The 25,867-nt window shown below is 39.5% G+C and overlaps 1 protein-coding gene across 1 annotated transcript in view; it reads right to left on the bottom strand.

Annotated features, from left to right (window-relative positions):
* LOC114243468 (Vesicular monoamine transporter) overlaps positions 1–19,673 on the bottom strand; it is a 46,180-nt gene extending 26,507 nt beyond the window's left edge. Inside the window, exons 1-2 of the mRNA XM_028174974.2 lie at positions 19,555–19,673; positions 9,401–9,547 (exon numbers count right to left, since the gene is read on the bottom strand). Coding sequence (XP_028030775.1) covers positions 9,401–9,533 — 133 coding nt within the window. The 5' untranslated portion in view covers positions 9,534–9,547; positions 19,555–19,673. The remainder of the gene's footprint in view (positions 1–9,400; positions 9,548–19,554) is intronic.
* Between the last annotated feature and the right edge of the window lie 6,194 nt (positions 19,674–25,867).

The raw sequence follows: 25,867 nt of genomic DNA, 5'->3' as shown, positions 1-25,867 counted from the left end.
GGAAAAGCATTAAGACTTCGACCTCACAAATTATTGAGCTGATGCGGCAGGGTCATGAAATTCGAATCATAAAACTTCAACAATGGATTGGGAGGTAAAACTACACATTAGCGTTTTACAACCCTTCCAGATGTACTACTCATTCAAAGCTCTTTGAATTTATGGCGTCCTGGTACTCAAAATTTTAGATAGATGAAAACTTACCATCGTTTTATGGTAAGTGGGTACCATCTAATAAAATTGCTATTTTTCCAAATTTAGATTGGAAGACGTCTTTTTCAATGGTAAATGTCTGAAGGATCGTCAATACTGCCATTCTTTTTTCCTACCTATGCTGATAGTCTTGAGAGGCTATTTCAGCTTCACCCTAACATGTAGGTGAGCTCACGGGGCTCAAACCGGAGTGTTGCTAATACTGGCCCTGGCAAGAGCAGTGCTTTGCAGAATCTACCACGGGATCGGAAACGCGACCCACTAAGAAGATCTGGCGAGAAACTCAGTAGGCTGTGTCTATGGGTTAATTCGCTGGTCGAGCCCTTCGTCGCAAGCGACGGGTTCGACGAGGACGGTTTTTTTTTTGAAGTGAAAACTTCTTTAGAGTCGTTGTGATTTCAAACCGGATGCAACGGAAAAAACGACAGGTAAGAGACACAAATACAAAAATGTGTAGGATGAAGCCAGCAAAGAATGAGACAGAAATATACATACTATTTAATACAGCGCCATCTGTGAGATTTTTTAATACTAACGTATGTATGAAAGCTCTTGTAGTGAATTTTAATTTAGGACTATACGTGAAATTAAAATATCAATTCACAGAGGGCGCTACCTTACAATTATTTACTAATGACAAAATTTTACATATACTTAAAACGTTTAGGATAATTGTATTTTAATTTTGGAAGGTTTCACTTCTACCACGTGTGAATTGCACACATTTTGTATTTTTTTCATTATTTTTTTTTTTCCATAGCAGAAAATCATCGGATTCCCACCCGTACGGCAGGTGGGGTATGTGGGAGTCAAACCTCACCAAAAACTCCTGCCGCTCACAGCCGGCGCCCTACCCCGGACCGGGCGGGAACCCAGTCGGAGCTATTGAGACGGCGGGACAGGGTTTACACAGAGCATATTACATCCATCCCGCCGTCCCCCAGACGCCGGACCGGCGGCCGCCAGCGACACGACCGCCGGTTCCAACGAAGACGGTGACCGGTGTTTGTGATGCCTAAAAGCACCGTTAATGGATCGGGAGGATCCGTAATGACGTGCTTTGGGTGACGTCGACTGTTTACCAATCGATCTACAGGATCGGGTACGATATTGCCATGATGAAGGAAAAGCATTAAAGCTTCGACCTCACAAAGTATTGAGCTGATGCAGCAGGTCAAGTTCGAATCGTAAAATACGAACAATGGATTGGCAACGTAAAACTATACATTCGCGTTTTACAACCCTTCCAGACGTACTAGCCATTCAAAGCTCTTCGATTTTATGGCGTCCTGGTACTTCAATGTCGTAGATAGATGAAAACTTACAATCGTTTTGATGGTAAGTGGATACCGTCCAGCATTTTAAGATCGTCGTTCTTCCACATTTAGATTGGAAGACGTCTTTTTCAACGGTAAATGTCTGAAGGATCGTCAATACTCTCAATACTGCCATGATGAAGAAACAGCATTAAGGCTTCGACTTCACAATGTTTTTGAGCTGACGCACCTCCTCCGTGCATTGTGTTCCTCATTACTTATGGTGGTGACCTTGACGGAGCACATTTGTTAGGACTATGTTCCTCCATTCCTTCCTGTCCTCCGCGCAGTGGATAGCGACATTGATGCTGGAGTCCAAAGTCATCTTAATGTAATCTGATCAGCGCATGGGACTACGCTACCTAGGCATCTTTCCTTCCACTTTTCCGGTGATGAGTGGTCTTTCGAGATTATCACCCTTTCTTCTCGCAAAGTGAACGAAAAACTCGAAAATCCTACGTAGGCGAAGAGTCTTGTGGAGACGCATAGTTCTTCCGGGATTGATGCGTTGGTTCGATATGCCGTCGTGGAATTCGAATCGTAAAACCCGAACAATGAATTAGCGACGTAAAACTACACATTCGCGTTTTACAACGCTGCCAGATGTACTAGCCATTCGAAGCTCTGCGATTTTATGTCGTCCTGGTACTCAAAATCGTAGATAGATGAAAACTTATCATCGTCTAAGCTCTTCGAATTTATGTCGTCCTGGTACGTCAATGTCGTATATACATGAAAGCTAACCGTCGGTTTTGATGGTAAGTGGATACCGTTCAGTATTTTAAGATCGTCGTTCTTCCAATTTTAGATTGGAAGACGTCTTTTTCAACAGTAAATGTTTCAGACATATCAAGTCGAACTAAATAATTTCAGAACTTACTAGAAATTCTGGGTTAATTAATAAAATATATTCTAGTTTTTTATATTAAAATTATAATCATATTTCAATTGATTTTACCTTGTTAAGCAGACGGGTCACACGATGATAAGTGGTGAAGGGTGTCCATAGACAAACAGAACATCGATGCGGATCGTACAGTATTTTTTGTAATAAAGTATTTTTTATATGCTAGACTATGCTAGGCTATCTCCAGTGAATCCTCTGATAGAAAAGACGGTTGAACACAAGGCTCATCCAGCGTTAAGCGATTGCTGGAATCCACAATCAGAAAATTCCCCCGCCTTCAACAACGACAACCATTAGCAAATTTTGAAAAGTACAACAATAAAAAAAATCAATTACACGAAAGAAAAATTCTCGCTGAATAACAAGCGCCAAAAACTCCGCTATAGCGGCCACTTACCATCGATTGGGTCTGCGCCCGACATTCGATTTAATTGAAGTACTCTCGGGCAATTATCGAGAGCCATAACGCTTTTAAAAAAATATTGGTAGCTGACAGAGACATGGAGATTCTGAATATTACTCATTAAAACCAACAAGCGCTTGGGATTCTTCAAATATATGTTTGATGATGTAATTAAAGACATTTATTTGAGAACATATTATTATTTCGCTCAGTTTCCGATACAGCTTCAACTCCAAGCTAGTTCTCTGGTAATATATCCTTCGTGGACTCCATTAAAATCACTAAACACATAATTAACACAAATATCATACACTAGTGACCCGCCCTCGCTTCGCTTCGGAAACTGTAATTTATTCTTGATTTCTCCACTATTTAATGGATGTTATTATACATATAAAACTTCCTCTTCAATCACTCTATCTATTAAAAAAAAGCGCAGCAAAATCCGTTGCGTAGTTTTAAGGATTTAAGGATACATAGGGACAGATATAGGGACAGAGAAAGCGACTTTGTTTTATACTATGTAGTGATATATATATATATATCTGGGAGATGGAAGGTTATTGAGTTTGAGCAACATTTTTGCAACTTCACAGGCGAACCATTTAAAGTTTAAAAAATTAAATAAATATCATAACAAGAAAACTTCTTGTGCTATTTCAGTGGCGTAAACTTAATTGAAGCTCAATTACTGTTTACTATTCTTTAATGGTGCTAGGACCTCTTGTGAGTCCGCGCGGGTAGGTACCACCGCCCTGCCTATTTCTGCCGTGAAGCAGTAATGCGTTTCGGTCTGAAGGGTGGGGCAGCCGTTGTAACTATACTAAGACCTTAGAACTCATATCTCGTAGTGGGTGGCGCATTTACGTTGTAGATGTCTATGTGCCCGAATAACCACTTAACAATAGGTGGGCTGTGAGCTCGTCCAACCATCTAAGCAATAAAAAATAAAAAGATAAATTTCTGAAATTTTTGTGAATTTTTTTTTTTCTTTTAATTGTCTATCCACCATAAAATTGAGTATATTTTGTAAGACATTTTAATGTTACGCTTTAATTCTCAACATAAGCCATCATCATACTTTTTATTTTTTTATTGCTATATGGGTGGACGAGCTCACAGCCCACCTGGTATTAAGTGGTTACTGGAGCCCATAGATATATACAACGTAAATGCGCCACCCACCTTGAGATATAAGTTCTAAGGTCTCAGTATAGTTACAACGGCTGCCCCACCCTTCAAACAGAAACGCATTACTACTTCACGGCAGAAATAGGCAGGGCGGTAGTACCTACCCGTGCGGACTCACAAGAGGTCCTACCACCAGTAAAAACTTCAACTTATTACTAAAATTCAAAGCTTTACTTTATTTCGAACTAAAAGCTGCCTGAAGCTGTGCGATGTAGCTTCGAAACTTAGTTATAATAAAGCTGCAGTATATACGTAAGCTCCGGTAAATACGATTAGAAGCGCGCGAGCCGCTGTGACGAGAGCTTTTGATTCGGAGTGGCTCAGTGTTGGGGTAATAGTCGATAAATTTCTATCGATATAAAACTGTTTTTATCGCCTTCCGAGACTGTGTCGCAATTTATATGGATTACTATTAAAAGTTCACTGTTAATTGTGCAGTATCTTATACGTGACTGTGGTCTGTGGTCTGATGAGTAAGACGCCCTATATACTCGCATCAACCTATAATAGTATAGCAATTTAAGGCTAGTAATATCATCTCAGGCTCATATATAACGGAGTGAGCTGATTCCATGATGTTTTGAAAGTGATGACTATTCATTGTTGTCATTGACTTTCATAGTGACAGTAATTAAGACTAGCTTTTCCAATGAATTCTACTTATTGAATTCCAAGCGTACAACAATAATGAAAGAGAGCTCCGCTCCGGTCGGCTGCTCGAGCCGGAATGTTTCGTGCGACAATAGTCACTCATATTTATAGTATGAAAGCGGGAGTAGCTTAGGCGTGAATTCTCTTGAATATCGACTTAAACAATTGCTGACACGCGTTAAAATTGTAATAATTAACCAACAAGATCAATATTAAAGAAACAGTGAACTTTAACTAATCTTAGGTAGTAAATAGTAACGTTGCGCCAACATATATCTATATATTAATACGTGAAGGAAAAACTTTGTATCCCTTTTTGCAAAAATTGCGCGGACGGAGGAGTATGAAATTTCCCACACTTATAGAGAATATAAAGAAGGAGTGCAGAATGTTAATATCTTCATAAATTATGCATAAAAATACATTAAATCAATAAAAAAAGCATTACACGTACTACCATGTATTTGACACACACACACGCATCCATATTTGTTTATTGTCAAACTTTTCTTACTAGATGTCAGGCAGTAGTCGAAATTCGACTATAATTGGAATTGTTAGTTTGTACATCATTATGATTGTATTTTATACTCACAAATTTCGTCAAGGCTACACTATAAAAAAGACAAACAATATTTAATCTATTCTCAATTTGACAACAAACGTCAAGAACAAAAGTTTGACAATAAATAGTATGCATGCGTGTGTGCGTCAAATACATGGTATGTAGTGTGTGTAATGTTTTCTTTATTGATTTAATGTATCTTTTAAGCATTATTTTAAAAAAATATTAGCATTGTGCACTTCTTCTCTATATTCTCTTTAAGTGTGGAAAATTTCATACTCCTCCGTCCGCGCAATTTTCGTAAAAAGGGGTACAAAGTTTTTGGTTCACGTATTATCAAACTTTTCTTATTGTTTAAAGTCTGTGGTCAAATCGATAATAGATTAATATTGTTTGTCTATATTAATATTTTTCTATAGTGTAGTTTTGGCGAAATTTGTGATTATAGAAGTATAATAGTCTTTGAAAATCAAATCTTAATAGTGTAAAAACTTATAATTTCCATTAATTATAGTCGAATTTCGACTACTGCGGGACCACTAGTTATACTAAATACGCGTTCTAAAATTATTTACATTATGTTAATGAGTTACCTTTTTAGTCTGTCGCGAACTTCACGGCAACAATAGGCAATCTAGTGGTTGATGCTCCCACCACCAGTGAAGCGATACTATTTCGATAAAAAGCTAAAATATCGATACACCGTACGCCCAACACTAGCAACGCAGGGCGGCGCCTTTGATGAGGCGACTAAGTGAATTTCACTTTGATCTCGCCGACGGGGGAAATTGCCCCGGCACTCCGATCCAAGTACGCATATATATTACGTCTAAAGCGCTGTACAGTGAGTGAGAATTGTATAATTTTAACCGTTTTAAAATTGTATCTAAAGTATTAGCTGTGTTATTATATATATTATGTATATCCAGATACAGGGAGCGGTACATATGACGCAGAACCGGACCGAGTGGACAAGATTGACATACAGTCACGATCCTCAGCATTGAGGGAACGACCAGAAAGAAAGATTACGAAATTACAGACGAAATACCGTTTTGATATTTGAAAATCTTTCTGGTGGTAGGACGTCTTGTGAGTCCGCACGGGTAGGTACCACTACCCCGCCTATTTCTGTAGTGAAGCAGTAATGCGTTTCAATTTGAAGGGCAGATCAGCCGTGGTAACTATGCGTGAGAGCTTAGAACTCATGTCTCGAGGTGGGTGGCGGCAAAATCAGGTGGGCCGTGAGTTCGTCCACCTATCTAAGAAATAAAAAAATTATAAAAAAAATTAAAAACATGTCTAATGTGGCAAATAGAACAAGTGCTATTTTATTTAAAAAATTAAAACAACGCCAAATATCGTTAACATGGAAGCTCTGACTTAATAAATTCAATGGTTTGTGTTTTGTACGTATGACCTTTTTACGAAATTTCAATAATAATAATGAAATACTTATTACAAAAAATAAAAAATAAAACAAATAAAATGAATAATAAAATAAATATATTAAAATAAAAATAATAATATTCAAATTTTCTTTTTTTTAGTAACCTGTCGCAATTAGAAGGGTTAATGTGTGTGTATTAGAATTTATTATTTTGAAATTTTTGTTAAATACCCGAGAGAAACCGGGGCGGGACGCAAGCATCAAATAAAACGGACCTTTAATTACAAAGATAAATGTCGCGTGCTAAGAAAAATGTCGCTTAAATCATTTGATTTAAGCGACATTTTCGCACGACATTTAGACTCACCCCTCGATATTATTATCTTTCTTAGATTTTTCTGTTTAACAATATTTTTATTCGATGACTTCACGATTCCTATTCCCACCCCGTCGGGTCGTTACAAGTGGAAAAATCGAAGGACGTCTAATGAATTGTAAATGAAGCACTCCAAGTGATTGCGGGCGCCATCTTGTTTCTTGCAAGCGGCCATAACAAAATGGCCGACCGACGTATAAATTCACGTATAAATTATTATTTTTTATAACGGTTTCCTGCTGTATCCGCGACATTTAGAAACGAAACTACTTAAAAGCTAAGTAAATTAGAACAAAATACTATTATCGGCGTAAATGTGGGAAGTAACGAAAACTTTAGAATAAATGTACGCGCAAAATTATAATTTGCGTAATTACTGGTGGTAGGACCTCTTGTGAGGCTTCGGGAGGTACCTGTGGAGGGTTTGCAGGAGAGAGCCACATCCGGGTTGTCACCAGTGCGGCCATCCGGATGATGACGCTCAGCACGCACTCGAAGCGTGCCCGCGTTGGGAGCACCCGCGGCGAGATCTCATCGCGGTGCTGGGGAGGGACCTCTCCTTGCGGGCTGTCATTGCCCGCATGCTAGAGGACGAGAGTTCGTGGGAGGCCATGGCCAGATTTTGCGACCTGGTCATGGCGTTCCGCGAGGCTGAGGAGCGCGAAAGGGAGTGGAATCCCTCTTCGGCTCCTCAGCGAAGAAGGCGGGGTGGGCGACGCGGGCACGATGCTCCCGTTAATCTCCCGTAGGGACTGTTGGATACTGGGTGCGGGGGCGCCCGGTGCTCTGCTGTCGGTTCCGTGGTGAGGCGGCGCAAGGTGGCTCCTATGCGCCACTCACGGTGTCTCCCGAGACGACGTCCTACGGGATCTTCCCGGGGATTGGATCCCGTCCTATTGTCAGGACGGGTACCGGCGACGGCGAGCCTGCGGCGCGCATTGTGCGGTACCGTAGGTTTCGTGGAGTCGGAGTGGTGGAGCTCGATGGGGTTTAGTCGGTAGTCGGTTTTGCGTGGCGGGTCCTGCGTGGTAGACGCGGCGCAGCGCCTCGCGCGCCTCTCTCAAGGCGTAGTCTCCCGGTAGGAATTGGAAGAAGAGGAGGACTTTGGTCTTCCTCTTCTCCCTCTTCTTCTCTGAAGGCGCCGGAGTCCGACATAACCCGGTCTATTACCCCTCTCGACCGGGTATCCGTAAATGGATTCTCCAGCGTTAAAAAAAAAAAAAAAGGACCTCTTGTGAGTCCGCACGGGTAGGTACCACCAACCCGCCTATTTCTGACGTGAAGCAGTAATGTGTTTCGGCTTGAAGGGTGGGGCAGCCGTTGTAACTATACTTGAGACCTTAGAACTTATATCTCAAGATGGGTGGGGCATTTAAGTTATAGATGTCTATGGGCTCCGGTAAACACTTATCATCAAGTGGGCTTTGAGCTCGTAACTCAATTTCCTTAAGCCAATAATTATCGAACCTTCAATAAAAGTGCTTCTATTTTAGATAAGTGCTTTTTTTTCCTACCTAAGCTGATGGTTTTGAGAGAACATATCAGCGTCATCGCACGAGTAGGTGAGCTCACGGGGATCAAGCCTGAAGACGTTGCTAACACGAACCCTAGCAAGAGCCGTGTTTCGCAGAATCTACCACCGAATCGGAAACGCGACCCACTGAGAAGATCCGGCGAGAAACTCAGTGGGCTGTGTCTGTGGGTTAATTTACTCGTCGAGCCCTTCGTCGCAAGCGACGGGTTCGACGAGAACGATGACCGGTGCTTGTGGTACCTAAAATCGTTGCTTGATACTAGCACACAGGTTATATTGCCATTACAGCCACAACGACTTCCATAAAGGTAAGTCGTCGTCCTCAGTAAGGTAAGTTGTAGCCGTCGTGGCCTAAAGGATAAGACGTCCGGTGGATTCGTATGTAGCGATGCATCGGTGATCGAATCCCGCAGGCGGGTACCAATTTTTCTAATGAAATACGTACTTAATAAATGTTCACGATTGACTTCCGCGGTGAAGGAATAACATCGGGTAGTAAAAATCAAAACCCGCAAAATTATAATTTGCGTAATTACTGGTGGTAGGAGGACCTCTTGTGAGACCGCACGGGTAGGTACCACCACCCTGCCTATTTCGGCCGTGAAGCAGTAATGCGTTTCGGCTTGAAGGGCGGGGCAGCCGTTGTAACTATACTGAGACCTTAGAACTAGTATCTCAAGGTGGGTGGCGCAATTACGTTGTGGATGTCTATGGGCTCCAGTAACCACTTAACACCAGGTGGGCTGTGAGCTCGTCCACCCATCTAAGCAATAAAAAAAGAAAAGATTCCGACCTCACGTCACGACATCTAAGAGGCAGCGATTTGTCGATTGCCTCTATAACTTGTAACTCACCGACTGTGGTCAGCAGCATATTGTCCAGGAGAAGAGCTATGGCCACTATGATCAGCACCAGCTTTCTGGACTCCCTGCACGCTGCTATCTTGGCACGCCACCTGCTACTGAAGCCGTCCGACGCGACACCCATGATGAATGATTGATCTATAACAGACCAAGTGATTTAATTGGATTTTTTTACTGCCAAACCAGGTGGTTGGCTACCGTCACCAATGGAAGTCAGCGGTGCCAGGGGCTGGGTCTAGTCACTGTCTACTGTGGACTTAGGAGATACTTGGAGGGGAAGACCTAATTCCAGAGCCAAATGGTATGTGGCTGTAAGACCTTTCAAACGCTCTGTCAATGAACTATGATATTGCTACGCCAGTAAGTGTAACGCCGTCTATCGCCAAATAGTCGAACGAATATCGAAGAGAAGTACAACGCCATCTATTGTCAGATAGCGGAAACTACTACTAGAGATGTGTGGAATATTCTCGACTATTCTAGGGATGTTGTAGATATTACAACAGCAACCGACTTCTTTAAAAATTTATACTCAAGCCAAATCACTACACCAAAAATAGATTTATCTGGACAGGAAGAAGTACCACTAATAATGCTGGCAGAGGTACAAAAAGCGATATCAACACAAAAGAAAGATAAAGCTTCTGGTTCTGATGGCATCATCAAAGAATTCCTTATGGAAAACAAAGACACCATTGCACCGACATTAGTACATATACACACACTGATAGTAGGACCTCTTGTGAATACTGGTGAAGCAGTAATACGTTTCGGTTTGAAGGGTGGGGCAGCCGTTGTAACTATACTGAGACCTTAGAACTTATATCTCAAGGTGGGTGGCGCATTTACGTTGTAGATGTCTATGGGCTCCAGTAACCACTTAACACCAGGTGGGCTGTGAGCTCGTCTACACATCTAAGCAATGAAAAAATATATATATATTCAATGAAATTCTAAAGAGCGAGCAATTCCGCATCAGTGGAGTACATCGACAATAATATTACTACACAAGAAAGGAAACAAAAATGACATCAAAAACTACAGGCCAATCAGCCTGATGTCTATAAATTAATACGTGAAGCAAAAACTTTGTACTCATTTTTACGAAAATTGCGCGGACGTAGGAGTATGAAATTTTCCACACTTATAGAAAATATAGAGAAGGAGTGCACAATGCTAGCATTTTTTAAAAATAATGCATAAAAGATACATTAAATCAATAAAGAAAACATTACACACACTACCATGTATTTGACACACACACATGCATACTCTTTTGTTGTCAAACTTATGAGTAAGGGTGATACCGATATATTAGTATTCACGAAGATATTCGTAATACAGCTTCTATTCGTGTATCAGTAATCCGTCGAATTCTGATATGGTAATATTCCGTATTCACTTTATTCATAATAATAGTAATCGGTCGGGTTGCATCTATCACTCAAAAATATACTGGCATACGTCGTACGTGTCTCGCGGATATCTGTCATTCATCAATACTGCATGCGCTAAAAGTAAGCGAGACAGCCCACATGTTTATTTACTGAGCAATGTAAATTAGTGCATATTACTACAGGTTTAAGGACTATTTTGCATTGCACTTTTTATATGTCCAAGATGCTAGTGGGAATTTTCAAATGCATTACTTTTTAATGTTTGAACCTTCATTTCTTGATTCAACTAAATATTCTACTCAAGACAAAAGAGTGCATTTTTACTTTTATTTGAATAAAATCGGTGAGCTTTATTTTCATTATTTTAATCTTATTTTCTGTTTCCTTCGAATTAGTTGGTTTTAAAAAGATGATATGAAAAACGGAAGTAGGTAGTTGACATTGTTTACCAATTTAATAAATTAAAATATTTTTACACAAAACGTAATACTGCCAGAACTAAACTAAGTGTTTTTACGTAATAAATTATGACGACAATATATTTTTGCGGTAGTATTTTTTATCTTCTAAGAACTTCTCAAAAAAGTGTTTTTACGTAATAAATTATGACGACAATATATTTTTGCGGTAGTATTTTTTATCTTCTAAGAACTTCTCAAAATCTATATATTAATACGTGAAGCAAAACCATTGAATCCCTTTTTACGAAAATTGCGCGGACGGAGGAGTATGAAATTTTGCACACTTATAGAGAATATAGAGAAGAAGTGCACAATGCTAATATTTTTTTTTAAATAATACATAAAATATACATTAAATCAATAAATAAAACATTACACACACTACATACCATGTATTTGACGCACACACGCATGCATACTATTTATTGTCAAACTTTTGTTCTTGACGTCTGTTGTCAAATTGAGATTAAATATTGTTTGTCTTTGTTAATATTTTTTATAGTGTAGTCTTGGCGAAATTTGTGATTATAGAAGTATAAAATACAATCATAATAGTGTACAAACTTACAATTCCAATTAATTATAGTCGAATTTCAACTACTGCGGGACCTCTAGTATAAATAAAAGTTTGATTTTTGAATCGAAATGACTTTCTAAACAAACGGTTCATGAATTATAATATTATAACTGTTGTGTACCTACTAGCCACCTCAGTATCGTGTGAGAGGATTTTTTCAAAAACTGATACTCATTTCTGACCGACGTACCCATCTTTCGACAGAAAAAGTAAAAAAAGTTGATGTTTTTATGCACCAATAAGAAATGAATAATATTACTAATTTGTTGTTAATATTATTAATGTAGGTACTATGTTGACCAAATTCTGATTTATTAATAATATTCATATTAATGTACTAGCGGTCCGCTCCGGCTCCGCTCGGGTCTTTAACAAAAATTTCAACGATATTTGATGTTGTTTTAATTTTTAAATAATAGAACACTTATTCAGGCATAACTACCATAGTTAGACATCTGCTGTCGCGACACTTTTTATAAATAATAATGTGTTCTACAAAGTCGTAGTACATTACTTTATTCTATCATCAAGAGTTTTCGCAGTGCACGCGATGTAAAGAATATTTTAGGTAATTCTTTTACACCTTGGGTTACATTATTGGATTTTTACTAAGGATCCCTAATTGTTTTTCAAAAAATATTATAGCCTATGTCACTCGGGCATAGTGTAGCTTCCAAACAGTGAAAGAATTTTTCAAATCGGTTCAGTAGTTTCGGAGCCTATTCAATACAAACAAACAAACAAATCTTTCCTCTTTTTAATATTAGAAGATATAATATTACTTGTAAAATATTTAGTATGAAGTCAAAGTATAGATACAATATAGTATTTATATTAATAATAGCTAATTTATGTGTATTATCTATGATTCTTAACTTATTTCACGAATACCGTACTATGTTTAATTGGTTTACCCGTATATTAAGATATCAGGATATATTCACGTACTTGTTAAACTATTATAATATTACATAACGAATATATTCGTATTAGCTAATACTGACAAATATCGGTATTAACCCATTTAAACTTATGAGTAGTAGTAGTACATAGCTCTATTTTTTTCTACTGGAAAGGCAAAGGTATCAATACCATACAGTCTAATATTTTATAAATAAAAATAATGAATAATTGTAATATGAAGTGAAATGAAATGAAGTTGATTAATTTGAAACATTAATCAATTAGCATGAAATTAAATGTAATGAGATGAGATGATATGGGATGAGATATAATGTCAGTAAAATGGTGTTCTTTTTTTTTCTTTATTGCTTAGACGGGTGGGCGAGCTCACAGCCCACTTGGTGTTAAGTTGTTACTGGAGCCCATAGACATCTACAGCGTAACTGCCGCCACCCACCTTGAGATATGAGTTCTAAGGTCTCAGTATAGTTACAACGGCTGCCCCGCCCTTCACGGCAGAAATAGGCGGAGAAATGATGTCCACGAGCTGCGCCAACCACTTAATCCGCGTAAGCCAAAAAAAAAGTAGTAATCACCAATAACTTAAAAGGCAATATCAGTCTGATTAATAACCGATATTTATAATGACAGCGTCCATCGTTATAATCGTTTAAATAATACGTAAACGAAAACCGGTGCCAGCCCAACCGGAACCGGCGCCATATTGCGCGCTCGGGTCGTTAGCGTCTCATTTCCGTTACGGCCGGCCATCTTGTTCCGTCGCTCGATTCATAATCACATCTTTTGTTGGATTTTAAGTCGGATAATTACGGCGTTTAATTTTATTTTGTTATTGTGTCGATTAATTGATTTTTCGGGTTATCTTTCATTAAATAAAGTCATCTTATTGCAAAGGCAACCAACGCATTGGAAGGTGAAGAAATAAAGAATATTCTAGAATATAAAGAAGAATACTTACTAGTGGCAGGACGTCTTGTGAGTCCGCACGGGTAAGTACCACCACTCCGCCTATTTCTGCCGTGAAGCAGTAATGCGTTTCGGTTTGAAGGGTGCGGCAGCCGTTGTAACTATACTGAGACCTTAGAACTTATATCTCAAGGTGGGTGGCGCATTTATGTTGTAGATGTCTATGGGCTTCAGTAACCACTTAGCACCAGGTGGGCTGTGAGCTCGTTCACCCATCTAAGCAATACAAAATAAATAAAAAGTGTGATGTCGTGGGACACCGGATAGGAACGAAGTTCCTTATTATAAAAATATTATTTATAAGTTCTATTCGAGGTATAAAGAAAATAAAACTGGAGATTTCGCAAACCCCCCGGGGTAATTCGGTAACGTGCGAACTTATTGTGGTACACTTCATTCACGGCTGTTTGCATAGGAGTTAGTGTATTGCGCAAACGAGCGCTCCGAGATCGTGGTCAATGAATGATAAAAAAATATGTAATTTTTTGTACGTTATTACAAAGTTTGCCAAAATATATGTAATCCCTATTTACCCAGAAATTGCGGTTAATGGGGACGAAATTAGTGTTAATAGAGAACTTTACTAGGGTTGCCACTGCTTGGTTTTAATTAATTAATTTATTTACTTGCACCAACAAAGTGATCATCAATAAATGATCATGAAGTGATCATCACGACAATGCAATAATATCTGCTTGGCCGTACTCACTAGAGGCCCTACCATTAGTAGACCTTAACCCACAGACACAGCCCACTGAGTTTCTCGTCGGATCTTCTCAGTGGGTCGCGTTTCCGATCCGGTGGTAGATTCAGTGAAGCAGTGCTCTTGCTAGGGCCAGTATTAGCAACACTCCCGGTTTGAGCCCCGTGAACTCACCTACTAGCTCGATGAATCTAGAATAACCCCTCAAGGTTACTAGAATAGGTAGGAAAAAAAAATGTAGTACATAAAGACTTAATACGTATGTCATAGTAACATTCTTTAGTCTGACTGACCCGGTGGTGCAGTGGTTAGCGGCCTTGACTCTTGCGCGGAGGGTAATGGTTTCGATCTCGCATCGGCCAAAACGTTGTATGATAAAAAAGTTTGTTTGATCTTTTCTAGGCGCTTAATTTAATGATAAAAAAGTTTGTTTTCTCTTGTCTAGACGTTTATTATCTATATATGTGTATATTTAAACGTATTATATACTAGCGACCCGCACTCGCTTCGCTTCGGAAACATTAAATTTTATTATTAATAGCCGAGTCCCGCGATGTTATGTCCCGTCGTACCGCGGGTGACGCCGCGGGGCGAAGCTAGTCTAAAAAAGTAAAGCCTAAGTTACTCCTTATATCATCAGCTACCTATCAGTGAAAGTTCCGTCAAAGTCAAAATCGGTCCAGCCGTTCCAGAAATTAGCCGGAACAAACAGACAGACAGACAGACAAAAATTGTAAAAAATGCTATTTTGGTGTATGTACCGTATATATAACTAGTCAGGTCATAAGTATTGTCACACAGTAAAAACTGTTCTTTTAGAATGCTGGCCACAAGAAAGTTTATTGAATTCGAATTTCGAATTGTTCATAAAAATAAAAATGTATACTTTTAGAATTTTACTCAATTTTTAAATATGGAGTGGACGCTTAAAGAAGACCGTGTTGCAGTTATTGCGTTGCATCGTTGCGGTTACGCGCCAATTCAAATTTATAACATACTGAAAAATTTGAATATAACCAAAAGATTCGTTTATCGTACCATCAAACGATACAATGAAGACTCTAGTGTAGATGACAGGTCAAGAAGTGGTCGCCCTCGGTCTGTTAGGACTCCAGCAGTGATAAAAACTGTGAAGGCGCGAATTCAAAGAAATCCCAAACGTAAGCAGAAACTGTTGGCCCTTCAGATGGGGTTAAGCAGAACCACGGTGAAAAGGGTGTTAAATGAAGACTTAGGGTTTCGGGCATATCGAAGAAAAACAGGACATCGTTTGAATGCTCGTCTAATGGACCTGAGACTGAAGAGATGCCGCGCTTTGTTGAAGCGGTACGCGGGAAAAAAATATCGGGAAATTCTTTTTTCGGATGAAAAATTTTTTACCGTAGAAGAGAGCTACAACAAACAAAATGATAAGGTGTACGCACACAGTAGTGAAGAAGCGAGCAACCGTATTCCGCGTGTCCAACGAGGTCATTTTCCATCCTCGCTCATGGTATGGTTGGGAGTTTCTTATTGGGGCTTAACAGAGGTACATTTTTGTGAAGAAGGTGTAAAAACGAATGCAGTTGTGTATCAAAATACAGTCCTGAAGAACCTTGTGGAACCTGTTTCTCATACCATGTTCAATAACAGGTACTGGGTATTCCAACAAGATTCGGCGCCAGCTCATAGAGCGAAGAGCACACAAGACTGGCTGGCGGCGCGTGAAATCGACTTCATCCGGCACGAAGACTGGCCCTCCTCCAGTCCAGATTTGAATCCGTTAGATTACAAGATATAGCAACACTTGGAGGAAAAGGCGTGCTCAAAGCCTCATCCCAATTTGGAGTCACTCAAGACATCCTTGATTAAGGCAGCCGCCGATATTGACATGGACCTCGTTCGTGCTGCGATAGACGACTGGCCGCGCAGATTGCAGGCCTGTATTCAAAATCACGGAGGTAATTTTGAATAAACTTTAGTGTCATACGAATCTATGTTTTGTTAAGTTCATTTTGGTATATGAATGGTTACATAATGAATAAACTTGTTTCAATTATTTTACATTAAACATGTGACAGAATTTATGACCTGACTAGGTATATTCATATGCATGTAGTAAAAAACGGTTATTTCAATATTACAAACAGACAATTTTATATATATTTATAGATTATAGATAAGTATGTTTATGGATCTCTGGTACCTATAAGACAGGGATTTCTAAATTATGTCGTTAATTATTTATGTACTTAGCTTTAAAGCCAAACTTTCTGTGCTAAGAGACTAGTTAATGACAATGCCAAAGTTCTCCCTCTGGTCGTCGACTTAAAACGAAGCGTATAAAAAGATGAAAAGATTGATAAAGGATAAGCGTCTTTAGCCAATTTCCCTGTGGACCTTTTGACGTTCATAATAAACCAAATCGATAATTATTTCGAACCGTAATCATCTATACTATCTATACTAATATTATTAAGAGGGATGATTTGTTTGTTTGTTTGTATTGAATAGGCTCCGAAACTACTGAACCGATTTGAAAAGTTCTTTCACTGTTTGGAAGCTACACTATTCCCGAATGTGACATAGGCTATAATCTTTTTTTTTTTACATTAAGTATCCTTACTAAAAATTCAATAATGTAACCGAAGGTGTAAAAAAATTACCTAAAATATTCATAACATCACGTGCCCTGCGAAAACTATTGATGATAGAATAAAATAATTTACTACGACTACAAAGTCGTAGTACATTATTTTAGTCTCACTTTTTGTAAATAATAATCTATGTCACGACAGCATATTTCTAACTATTACAGTTATGCCGCAATAAGTGTTCTTTAATTTTAAAAAATAAAACACCGTCAAATATCGTTGAAATTTTTGTTAAAGACTCGAGCGGAGCCGGAGCGGGCCGCTAGTTTAAGATAAATTCAATTTGTGTAATAGAGATCATCATATCATATCAGATTAAGACGACATTGGTGGTAGGACCTCTTGTGAGTCCGCGCGGGTAGGTGCCACCACCCTGCCTATTTCTGCCGTGAAGCAGTAATGCGTTTCGGTTTGAAGGGCGGGGCAGCCGTTGTAACTATACTGAGACCTTAGAACTTATGTCTCAAGGTGGGTGGCGCATTTACGTTGTAGATGTCTATGGGCTCCAGTAACCACTTAACACCAGATTGCCTGTGAGCTCGTCCATCCATGTAAGCAATAAAAAAAAAATTGGACTCCAGCATCACTGTCGCTATCCGCTGCGCGGAGGACAGGAAGGAATGGAGGAACATAGTCCTAACAAAAGTGCTCCATAAAGGTCACGACCCTCAGCACTGAGGAACACGACGCAAAGAGGAAGGTAGGCAGAAGAGCATACAGCCCAACTGATGATGAGTGGTTACCGTAACCCATGGACGTCAGCAATGCCAGGGACAGAGCCCGCTGTCTGTCTACCGTTAAGTACTATCCATATACTATAACCCTATGGTTTGAATGGTGAGGCAGTATGACGATTTTTTTTTTCTCAAATGGTTGGACGAGCTCACAGCCCTCCTGGTGTTAAGTGGTTCCTGGAGCCCATAGACATCTACAACGTAAATGCGCCACCCACCTTGAGATGTAAGTTCTAAGGTATCCGTATAATTACAACGGCTTCCCAACCGTCCGAACCACCGCACTCCACCGAACCCGTCGCTTGCGACGAAGGGCTCGACGAGTAAATTAACACACACATAGACACAGCTCACTGAGTTTCTCGCCGGATCTTCTCAGTGGGTCGCGTTTCCGATGAGGTGGTAGATTCTGCGAAGCACTGCTCTTGCTAGGGCCAGTGTTAGCAACGACATCAGATTTGAGCCCCGTGAGCTCGCCTACTAGTTAACGTTACGCTAAAATGGTCTCTCAAAACCATCAGCTTAGGTAGAAAAAAAAAGAGGATCACAAGGGGCATGCTTAACACCTTCACTGCGGAACTGGCCCGTACAGGCCTGCTCTCTCCCATGTACAGGCCGATTATTTAAGGCGTTTATAAGAGTCCGACCCCGACTACTGTATACTGTATACAGTATGTTTTCGCAAAGTTATAACGGTTTAGTCTACCCTAAAGCTGGTGGGTTTTGAGTAAGACCCGCCACACACTACTGGAAATATCGTTGAGGGCACTTTATGACCAGCCGTCGCAACAAATTAAGGCTTACGATTTGTATTTGCCGCAGCCAAGATGCTAGCATACGGGTCATCAGAATTTCGAGAATCGTATCTCGAATGGATGGCTCTCTAAGGCGGATCACTTAATGATTTGAATTAAATTTGCTTCGAATCAACCCTTTGAAGATAGGTTGGGCGTTCATTGCGAAGGGCTCCTGTGTCGTAGTTCCCTAATTTCAAGGAATATTCCTTCAAATTTCCAAGACAATTTGATTCTCGGAGCGGCCTCAATACGGGCCCTTTAAGATAAAGCTACGTGGACTCCTAAAACGCTGATAGCCCTCATAAGGATCTATTCACGGCTCGGCAAAGGTATTTTTATACGAAGTGCAGATCCGCCATTTGACTCTACACAGGGCCGTATCGATTGCCGATAATCTCACGGGTGATTTGGAACCTTTTGGATCTACGAGGGGAATTCGGTTATATCTATGCTTTGTACCGTATATTCCATGGGGAGTGCTCCGAGGAATTGTGTGAGATGATCCCGTCATTTCGTTTTTTCTATCGCCCTGTCCCCCACATAGCTTTGTTCCGTGTTACATTCCTACTATCTATAACCACGTTCAAGAAAAGTGCGTTTCCAGAGACCTTAATGTACAGTCCTGCTTTGGAATGAACTCTGCGATGTCTCCTAAGTCCTTTGACTTCAAACGAGGTTTGAGAGCTTCCAGCGGTATCCAATGCTGATGTCTATGGACAACGATGACCTTTTATCATGACAAATTACTTATGTGCGTTTGTCTTGGAATAAACTCTCTCCCGTCTGGGGATGGGTGTTCGTAACTGTTCATTGGAATTCCACAATGCATTTAGTAAGCCAGTTAACGCAGTCGAAACTTGGACCTCATGTCTCAAGGGACCTCATAACGCTAGTATAACGGATCGAAACCTTATTTATCAAAAGTAAAAGTTAATAAATCGAAACATACTCACGTTTTAAATGTGTTTGGACGCGAGTTCTTGATAATTCATTGCTCTCAGTGGATTTTTAGTTCACGCTCTCGTGTGTTCGACACGCGTCCGCCTCCCGCCGTAGCCACCGAGCAACTGACTTACTCTCGACGGGGGCTTCTTAAAAAAATCAGGATCTGACATCTATAGTCCGATGCGTGTACACAGTAAAGTGTATTCAGTGACACAATCATATTTATATATAATATCTTTGATTTGTGTATTTTTTTAAACAGTAGACAGATGTGCGTACGGCTGACCTGATGGTAGGTGGTCACCGTCACTCAAGAGTTATAGCCCAAATATAGCCGAAAAATTTTTTAAATTTCCTTTTGAATTTCTCTGTGTATTAAGCTGTAGTATTTTATTCGGTTTTCGCGGATGTCTACGGTATATGTAAATGCGCTTTCGCTAATACACAAAATGCACAGTATTCTCGGAACGTCTGTAATGATATAACAACAATTAATTACTGGTGGTAGGACCTCTTGTGAGTCCGCACGGGTAGGTACCACCGCCCCGCCTGTTCTGTCGTAATGCGAAGCATTAATGCGGCTCGAAAGGTGCGACAGCCGTTGGACAGTAAAACAGAGACTTGAACTTGTGTTTCAAGCTGAGTGAGGGCGTTTGCTGATGTACACGGGCTCCGGTAATCACTTAACACCACGTGAACAGTGAGACATATCTTATCAATACCAAATAATAATAAAAAGGTATTATGATTATGTTAGCCGCCTAAACACTAGTTGAGGATTTTCTTCGGCTTCCTTGAGGCTTATGAGTCTTCGCGTGGTCACAGTGGGAGCTGGCTGCACAGAATTTTAAAAAGCTTTAAAAAGCGTTTGAATGTCAACATTTCACAAGATTGAATACTAATCCTACTGTTGCTTTTGTACTGTGGTTTCAAAGCCATTCGTCTGTCTCGCTCGATCGCTTTATTTTTCAGTTAATTCAGAGCGAGACAGATAACAAAGCCAACATTCATTCTATACGTGTAGCGCTTATAAATACCATCTTAAAATGACCTCTATATTAATACCAGTTTATTCATGGAAATTTTCGTGACTTGACCAGCCTCCTCCTTACGATAATAAGTATGGACCGACTTTTGGTGTGAGTTAACGAGTTCACAGCCCGTCTGATGTTAAATGGTAACCTGAACCTGTAGAAAAGAGAGGGCGAGCCAAAACATTATTGTAAATATGTACTTTTTATTCCAACAAAAAAATTCGTTAAGCTCCTAATAAATGTTGATGTCCAGGAACTCTAGTAGTCAGGTTATTGTGAGGTGAACTAGAATCCGCACGATTCTCTAGTCTTGTCAGAGGCTGTATGTGTCTAGATAAATTGGACTATGAAATCCAATCTAAAATCGTAGTCAATTCAATATTAACTCTATAATTCAAAAGACAAAGTCTATTTTCCTTAAACCTTTATATGTCATGAAAATATAGCTTTATTTTCGAGTGGCATAAGATAGAAAATTCTATACACCGTATTTGAAAGCTACAGGTTTCTTATAGAGTTCCGTGCGAACTTTAGCATCTGAAAAGATATTGGCGTAAACATTTCATAAAATATTTTCTTCTAAAAACAAAAAAAAGGAATATATTTTTTTCAAATTTTATTTTAATTATAAATGATAAGTATAATAATGATTGCTTAAAATAAAATAAAAACTAAGTCGTGATCTAGAATAGAACTTGAGTCTAGAATTTTAGACCGTCACCACGAAGCCATTGGAGGATTTTTATCTAATGCAATAAATAATTGAGATAAAAAAATGTAATAAAGATATAAAGTGTTGGCGTACATCCTTTTCCTTTCAAGCTTCGAAGCGCAATCCTTAATAACCATTGTCGTCTCTTTCGCAACAATATTAAAACGTGTATGTTTGTCTCTTTCCCTACTTGTAGATATACGCCCACCCTTTTATGATGGCCTAGTAACTTGCTTTGACTTCACTTGTTACTTTTTCTATTTTTAATTGATTAAGTTGGCTAGTTTTATCCTATTTGACTGTAAGTTTAAGATGTCATGAAACTTGGGAATATGTTTATTCTTCTGCTGACGTCATTTGTGCCTAAGATATCTTCAAGAAAACTTCCACATGCTATGTTGCTTAGACTAGTTTTTTTTGCTTATCAGTGGATGAGCTCACAGCCCATGTACAAAGTGTCTGCTTGTTTGACTGTTTTCTAATCTCAATTGTGTTTTGGTGTGCAATAAAGTATGTTCTCTCTCTCTCTTTCTTTCTCTCTCTCCTCTTTTTCTCTCTCCCATCTAGTTTTAAGTGTCCGGGGTCTACCAGCGCGTCTTATTGGTTATGAGATATAGATACTCAAAGTATGGCTACTATTATTGAAGTGAAAACTTCTTTAGAATCGTTGTGATTTCAAACCGGATGCAACGGAAAAAACGACAGGTAAGAGACACAAATACAAAAATGTGTAGGATGAAGCCAGCAAAGAATGAGACAGAAATATACATACTATTTAATACAGCGCCATCTGTGAGATTTTTTAATACTAACGTGTGTATGAAAGCTCTTGTAGTGAATTTTAATTTAGGATTATACGTGAAATTAAAATATCAATTCACAGAGGGCGCTACCTTACAATTATTTACTAATGACAAAATTTTACATATACTTAAGACGTTTAGGATAATTGTATTTTAATTTTGGAAGGTTTCACTTCTACCACGTGTGAATTGCACACATGTATTTTTTTTTTCTCAAGCGCGCTCAAGCAAGCTATGAAAAGAACTTCGCCTGGAACTTCTCTTAGGACCTAAATAGAGGGTGATTCTACAGAGAACTGAAGGCTTCCATTCTATGAGATTCGGCGATCAGTATGAAGTAATGCGCTGGACATATTGTCGCTGGAGCAGTTGGGTTCTTGGGTGGAGACCACGCTCATGCGATTGGACCCTCCAATCCTCCACCCACGGTGGAAAGGTAGCCGATGATGATAAGGAGAACCGAAGATCTGTCTCAATGGCGTGGATTGCGAGAGGTCTATATCCAGCAGTGTACTGATGAGGTACTGAGTACTGACCTTTTCTCCGATTTTCACAACATACAACATTCAAATATCGACATATCTATAGTCGTAATTAACCACGAATAACAATCAAAATGTTAGCAATGGTTGGGCGTCCTGTGAGTCCGCACGGGTAGGTACCACAACCCTGCTTATTTCCGCCAACAAGCACTAATGCGTTCCAGTTTGAAGGGTGGGGCAGCCGTTGTACCTGTAAAAACTGAGACCTGGAACTTTTGTCTCAAGATTTGAGGCTGTATTTGCGTTTTCTATGTCTATGGGCTCCGGTAACCACTTAACACCAGGTGCGCAATAAGCTCGTCTAGACATCTGAGCAATAAAAAATGGTGCTTGTCTAATTTGGTGTACGTGACGGGAGTGAAACTTCTTTTGCGCTGCGTAGTATTGTGGTTTTCTTCATTTTTCATCTTTAAATCAAAGTTCTCTTGTATGTTTTTTTTTGTTTCCTATCTATTCTAGTAACCAAGACTTCAAATAATAACTGATTAGCGAACAGAAGAGTGAAATTTATCAATACGTGTACCACAACAACATTGATAAAGCACACACGCTTAAGCGGTGTTAAGCTACGGACGGAAAGCTAGTTTAATAATAATATATAAGTACAATATTTTCTACTTTAAAAGGGGAGATGTAAAGAAAGTTATTCCTTTCTTTTATTAATAATGTATATACAAACAACCTAATAAATGAATAAAGCTACTTATAAATAGAAAATCTGGGTTAGCTCACCGCCGGTTGGCAGAGTTCCCAGAAGACTGGCAGCATTTCCACGCTGGATAGCAATGCTAATTCTTTGTGCAAAATACGTACCGGCCTTCTGGTCTCCCGAGGCCTCAAAAAGTTTTTTTTTAGGGTCCTTAAAAAAGCTTTTAGCAGATGGACCCCAGGGGCCCAAAGTTTCCACCCCAAACGGAATAAAAATGAAATATTTAGAGAGATTTTCATATTTCCGTCGTTTGAGGCCTTCTAGTAACCTCGAAGGGTTATTCTAGATTCACCGAATTAGTAGGTGAGCTCACGGGACTGACGATGTTGCAGAATCTACCACCGGATAGGAAACGCGACCCGCGACGCGCGAATTTGGTACATTTATAATAAAAAACGCTCTATTTAAAAATGTAGGAATTATTTCTTCTAGTAAGTACATTACAAGCTATGTCAACTGTCTTCCAGCTAGTTTTATATAAAGAATATCCCTCTTGGTGGGTGCTTGATAGCATTGACGAATTCGACACACAAACTTTTGTCTCCTTTTTTTTTTATATACAGATCTTTTATCTCGTTTTCTCGCAAAAGACGTTTTTCCGCCTCGCCGATTCCGTTTGAGTTTTACCGACTTCTCGCTACACATTACGTCACGCTACCTTCGAATTAATTGCCTGGTTACTTATGCGTTCCTGGTACTTCACGATTTGAGCGTTTTAATTTCATCAGATTGGTAGACGAGCGCACGGCCCTAGAGATGTTAAGTGGTCACTTGAACCCACAGATAGCGAGCTGTAGCTAGCTGTACGGCACGCGTCGTGATGTCCATGGACTCGGATAACCACTTACCGCCAGTTTTTTCACCGATCTAAGCTATAAATTTTATACGTTTTCTTTTAAAAAACTAAATTTTTTTTATTGCCCTTGTAAGCAGACGAGCATACAGCCCACCTGATGGTGAGTGGTTACCGTCGCCCATCGACATCAGCAATGCCAGGGGCAGAGCCAAGCCGCTATCTACAGTTAAGTACTCCGCAAAACTCGTTTTAAGAAAGACATGTCATTAAGTATCATTATTGTGTTCATCAAAATGATAATAATTACGATTTTTTTTATTGCTCAGATGGGTGGACGAGCTCACAGCCCACCTGGTGTTAAGTGGTTACTGGAGCCCATAGACATCTACAACGCAAATACGCCACCCACCTCGAGATATAAGTTCTAAGGCCTCAAGTATAGTTACAACGGCTGCACCACCCTTCAAGCCGAAACGCATTACTGCTTCACGGCTGCAATAGGCAGAACGGTGGTACCTCCCCGGGCGGACTCACAAGAGGTCCTACCACCAAGAATAATTTTACTTCACTATTTTAAATAATAAGACAAATATAAAGATATTTTTCTGTACCGTAGTCAAAGTTTTAAACTAAATTATCAAAATTTATTGTATAGTCCATTAGGTGCTGAACGCGCGTGCTCCTACTCCTGGCGGCGTGTCCCTCATCTTTGAGGGTCATCACTTTATTGATGACGCTCTTCCATTTTTATTTTATTTTATTATAAATTATAATTTATTGTATGACACACATACACAAACACACTAACACACCTACACTCACACACACACACACACACACACACACGTACGTACTATATTCTTACAGATCGTTCTTCCTGGTTAACTTTCTTTACCTGGTGACCTAGCACTGAACCACTGACTTTTGTAACACAGGTTTTCCTAGCATAAAAGTCAGGCAATATTATTATTGTATACCTCATAAAAAAGGCATGTATATTATTATACTAGTGTTAAGAATTTTTGTACGTGTTTGTATTTTAAGAGGCTTGAATAAATATTATTATTATTATTATTTGTCCTTGGCGTCGTGGAGAGCGTCATGTGGCTTAATTGTCAGCGTCAAAGCTGATCGGACCATAGGGCGAAATTTTAGTCGTCTTCCATTGGTCTCTCCAGTAGCCATCGGCTGCTCAAGGCTATGATCGACTTCTCAGGCGATGTGACCTAAAAAGCCCAGGATTCTTCGAAGGAAACCTCCCCTTTTTTTATTGCTTAGATAGGTGGAGGAGCTCACAACCCACCTGGTGTTAAGTGGTTACTGGAGCCCATAGACATCTACAACGTAAACGCGCCACCCACCTTGAGATATAAGTTCTAAGGTCTCAAGTATAGTTACAACGGCTACCCCATCCTTCAAGCCGCATTACTGCGCATTACTGCTTCCCGGCTGCGATAGGCAGGGCGGTGGTACCTAGCTGTGCGGACTCACAAGAGGTCCTACCACCAGTAAAACATACATTACTTACATAGAAAACAAGCTAATATAGCCAAAACGTCTTCTCGCATTAAAACGGTATTATCTCAAAACTTACTAATTTTACACGAGAGCGTTTTGAAGGTTTAACATGTAATATTTTTTTAATATTAATCATCTTTGCAACATTTATTTTTTACTAGCGACCTGCCCTCGCTTCGCTTCGGAAACTGTAATTTATTATTGATT

Source organism: Bombyx mandarina, chromosome 24 (genome assembly GCF_030267445.1).
Source record: "Bombyx mandarina strain Sakado chromosome 24, ASM3026744v2".
Classification (NCBI taxonomy): domain Eukaryota; kingdom Metazoa; phylum Arthropoda; class Insecta; order Lepidoptera; family Bombycidae; genus Bombyx; species Bombyx mandarina.
This window is presented reverse-complemented; position numbering and strand designations above follow the sequence as displayed.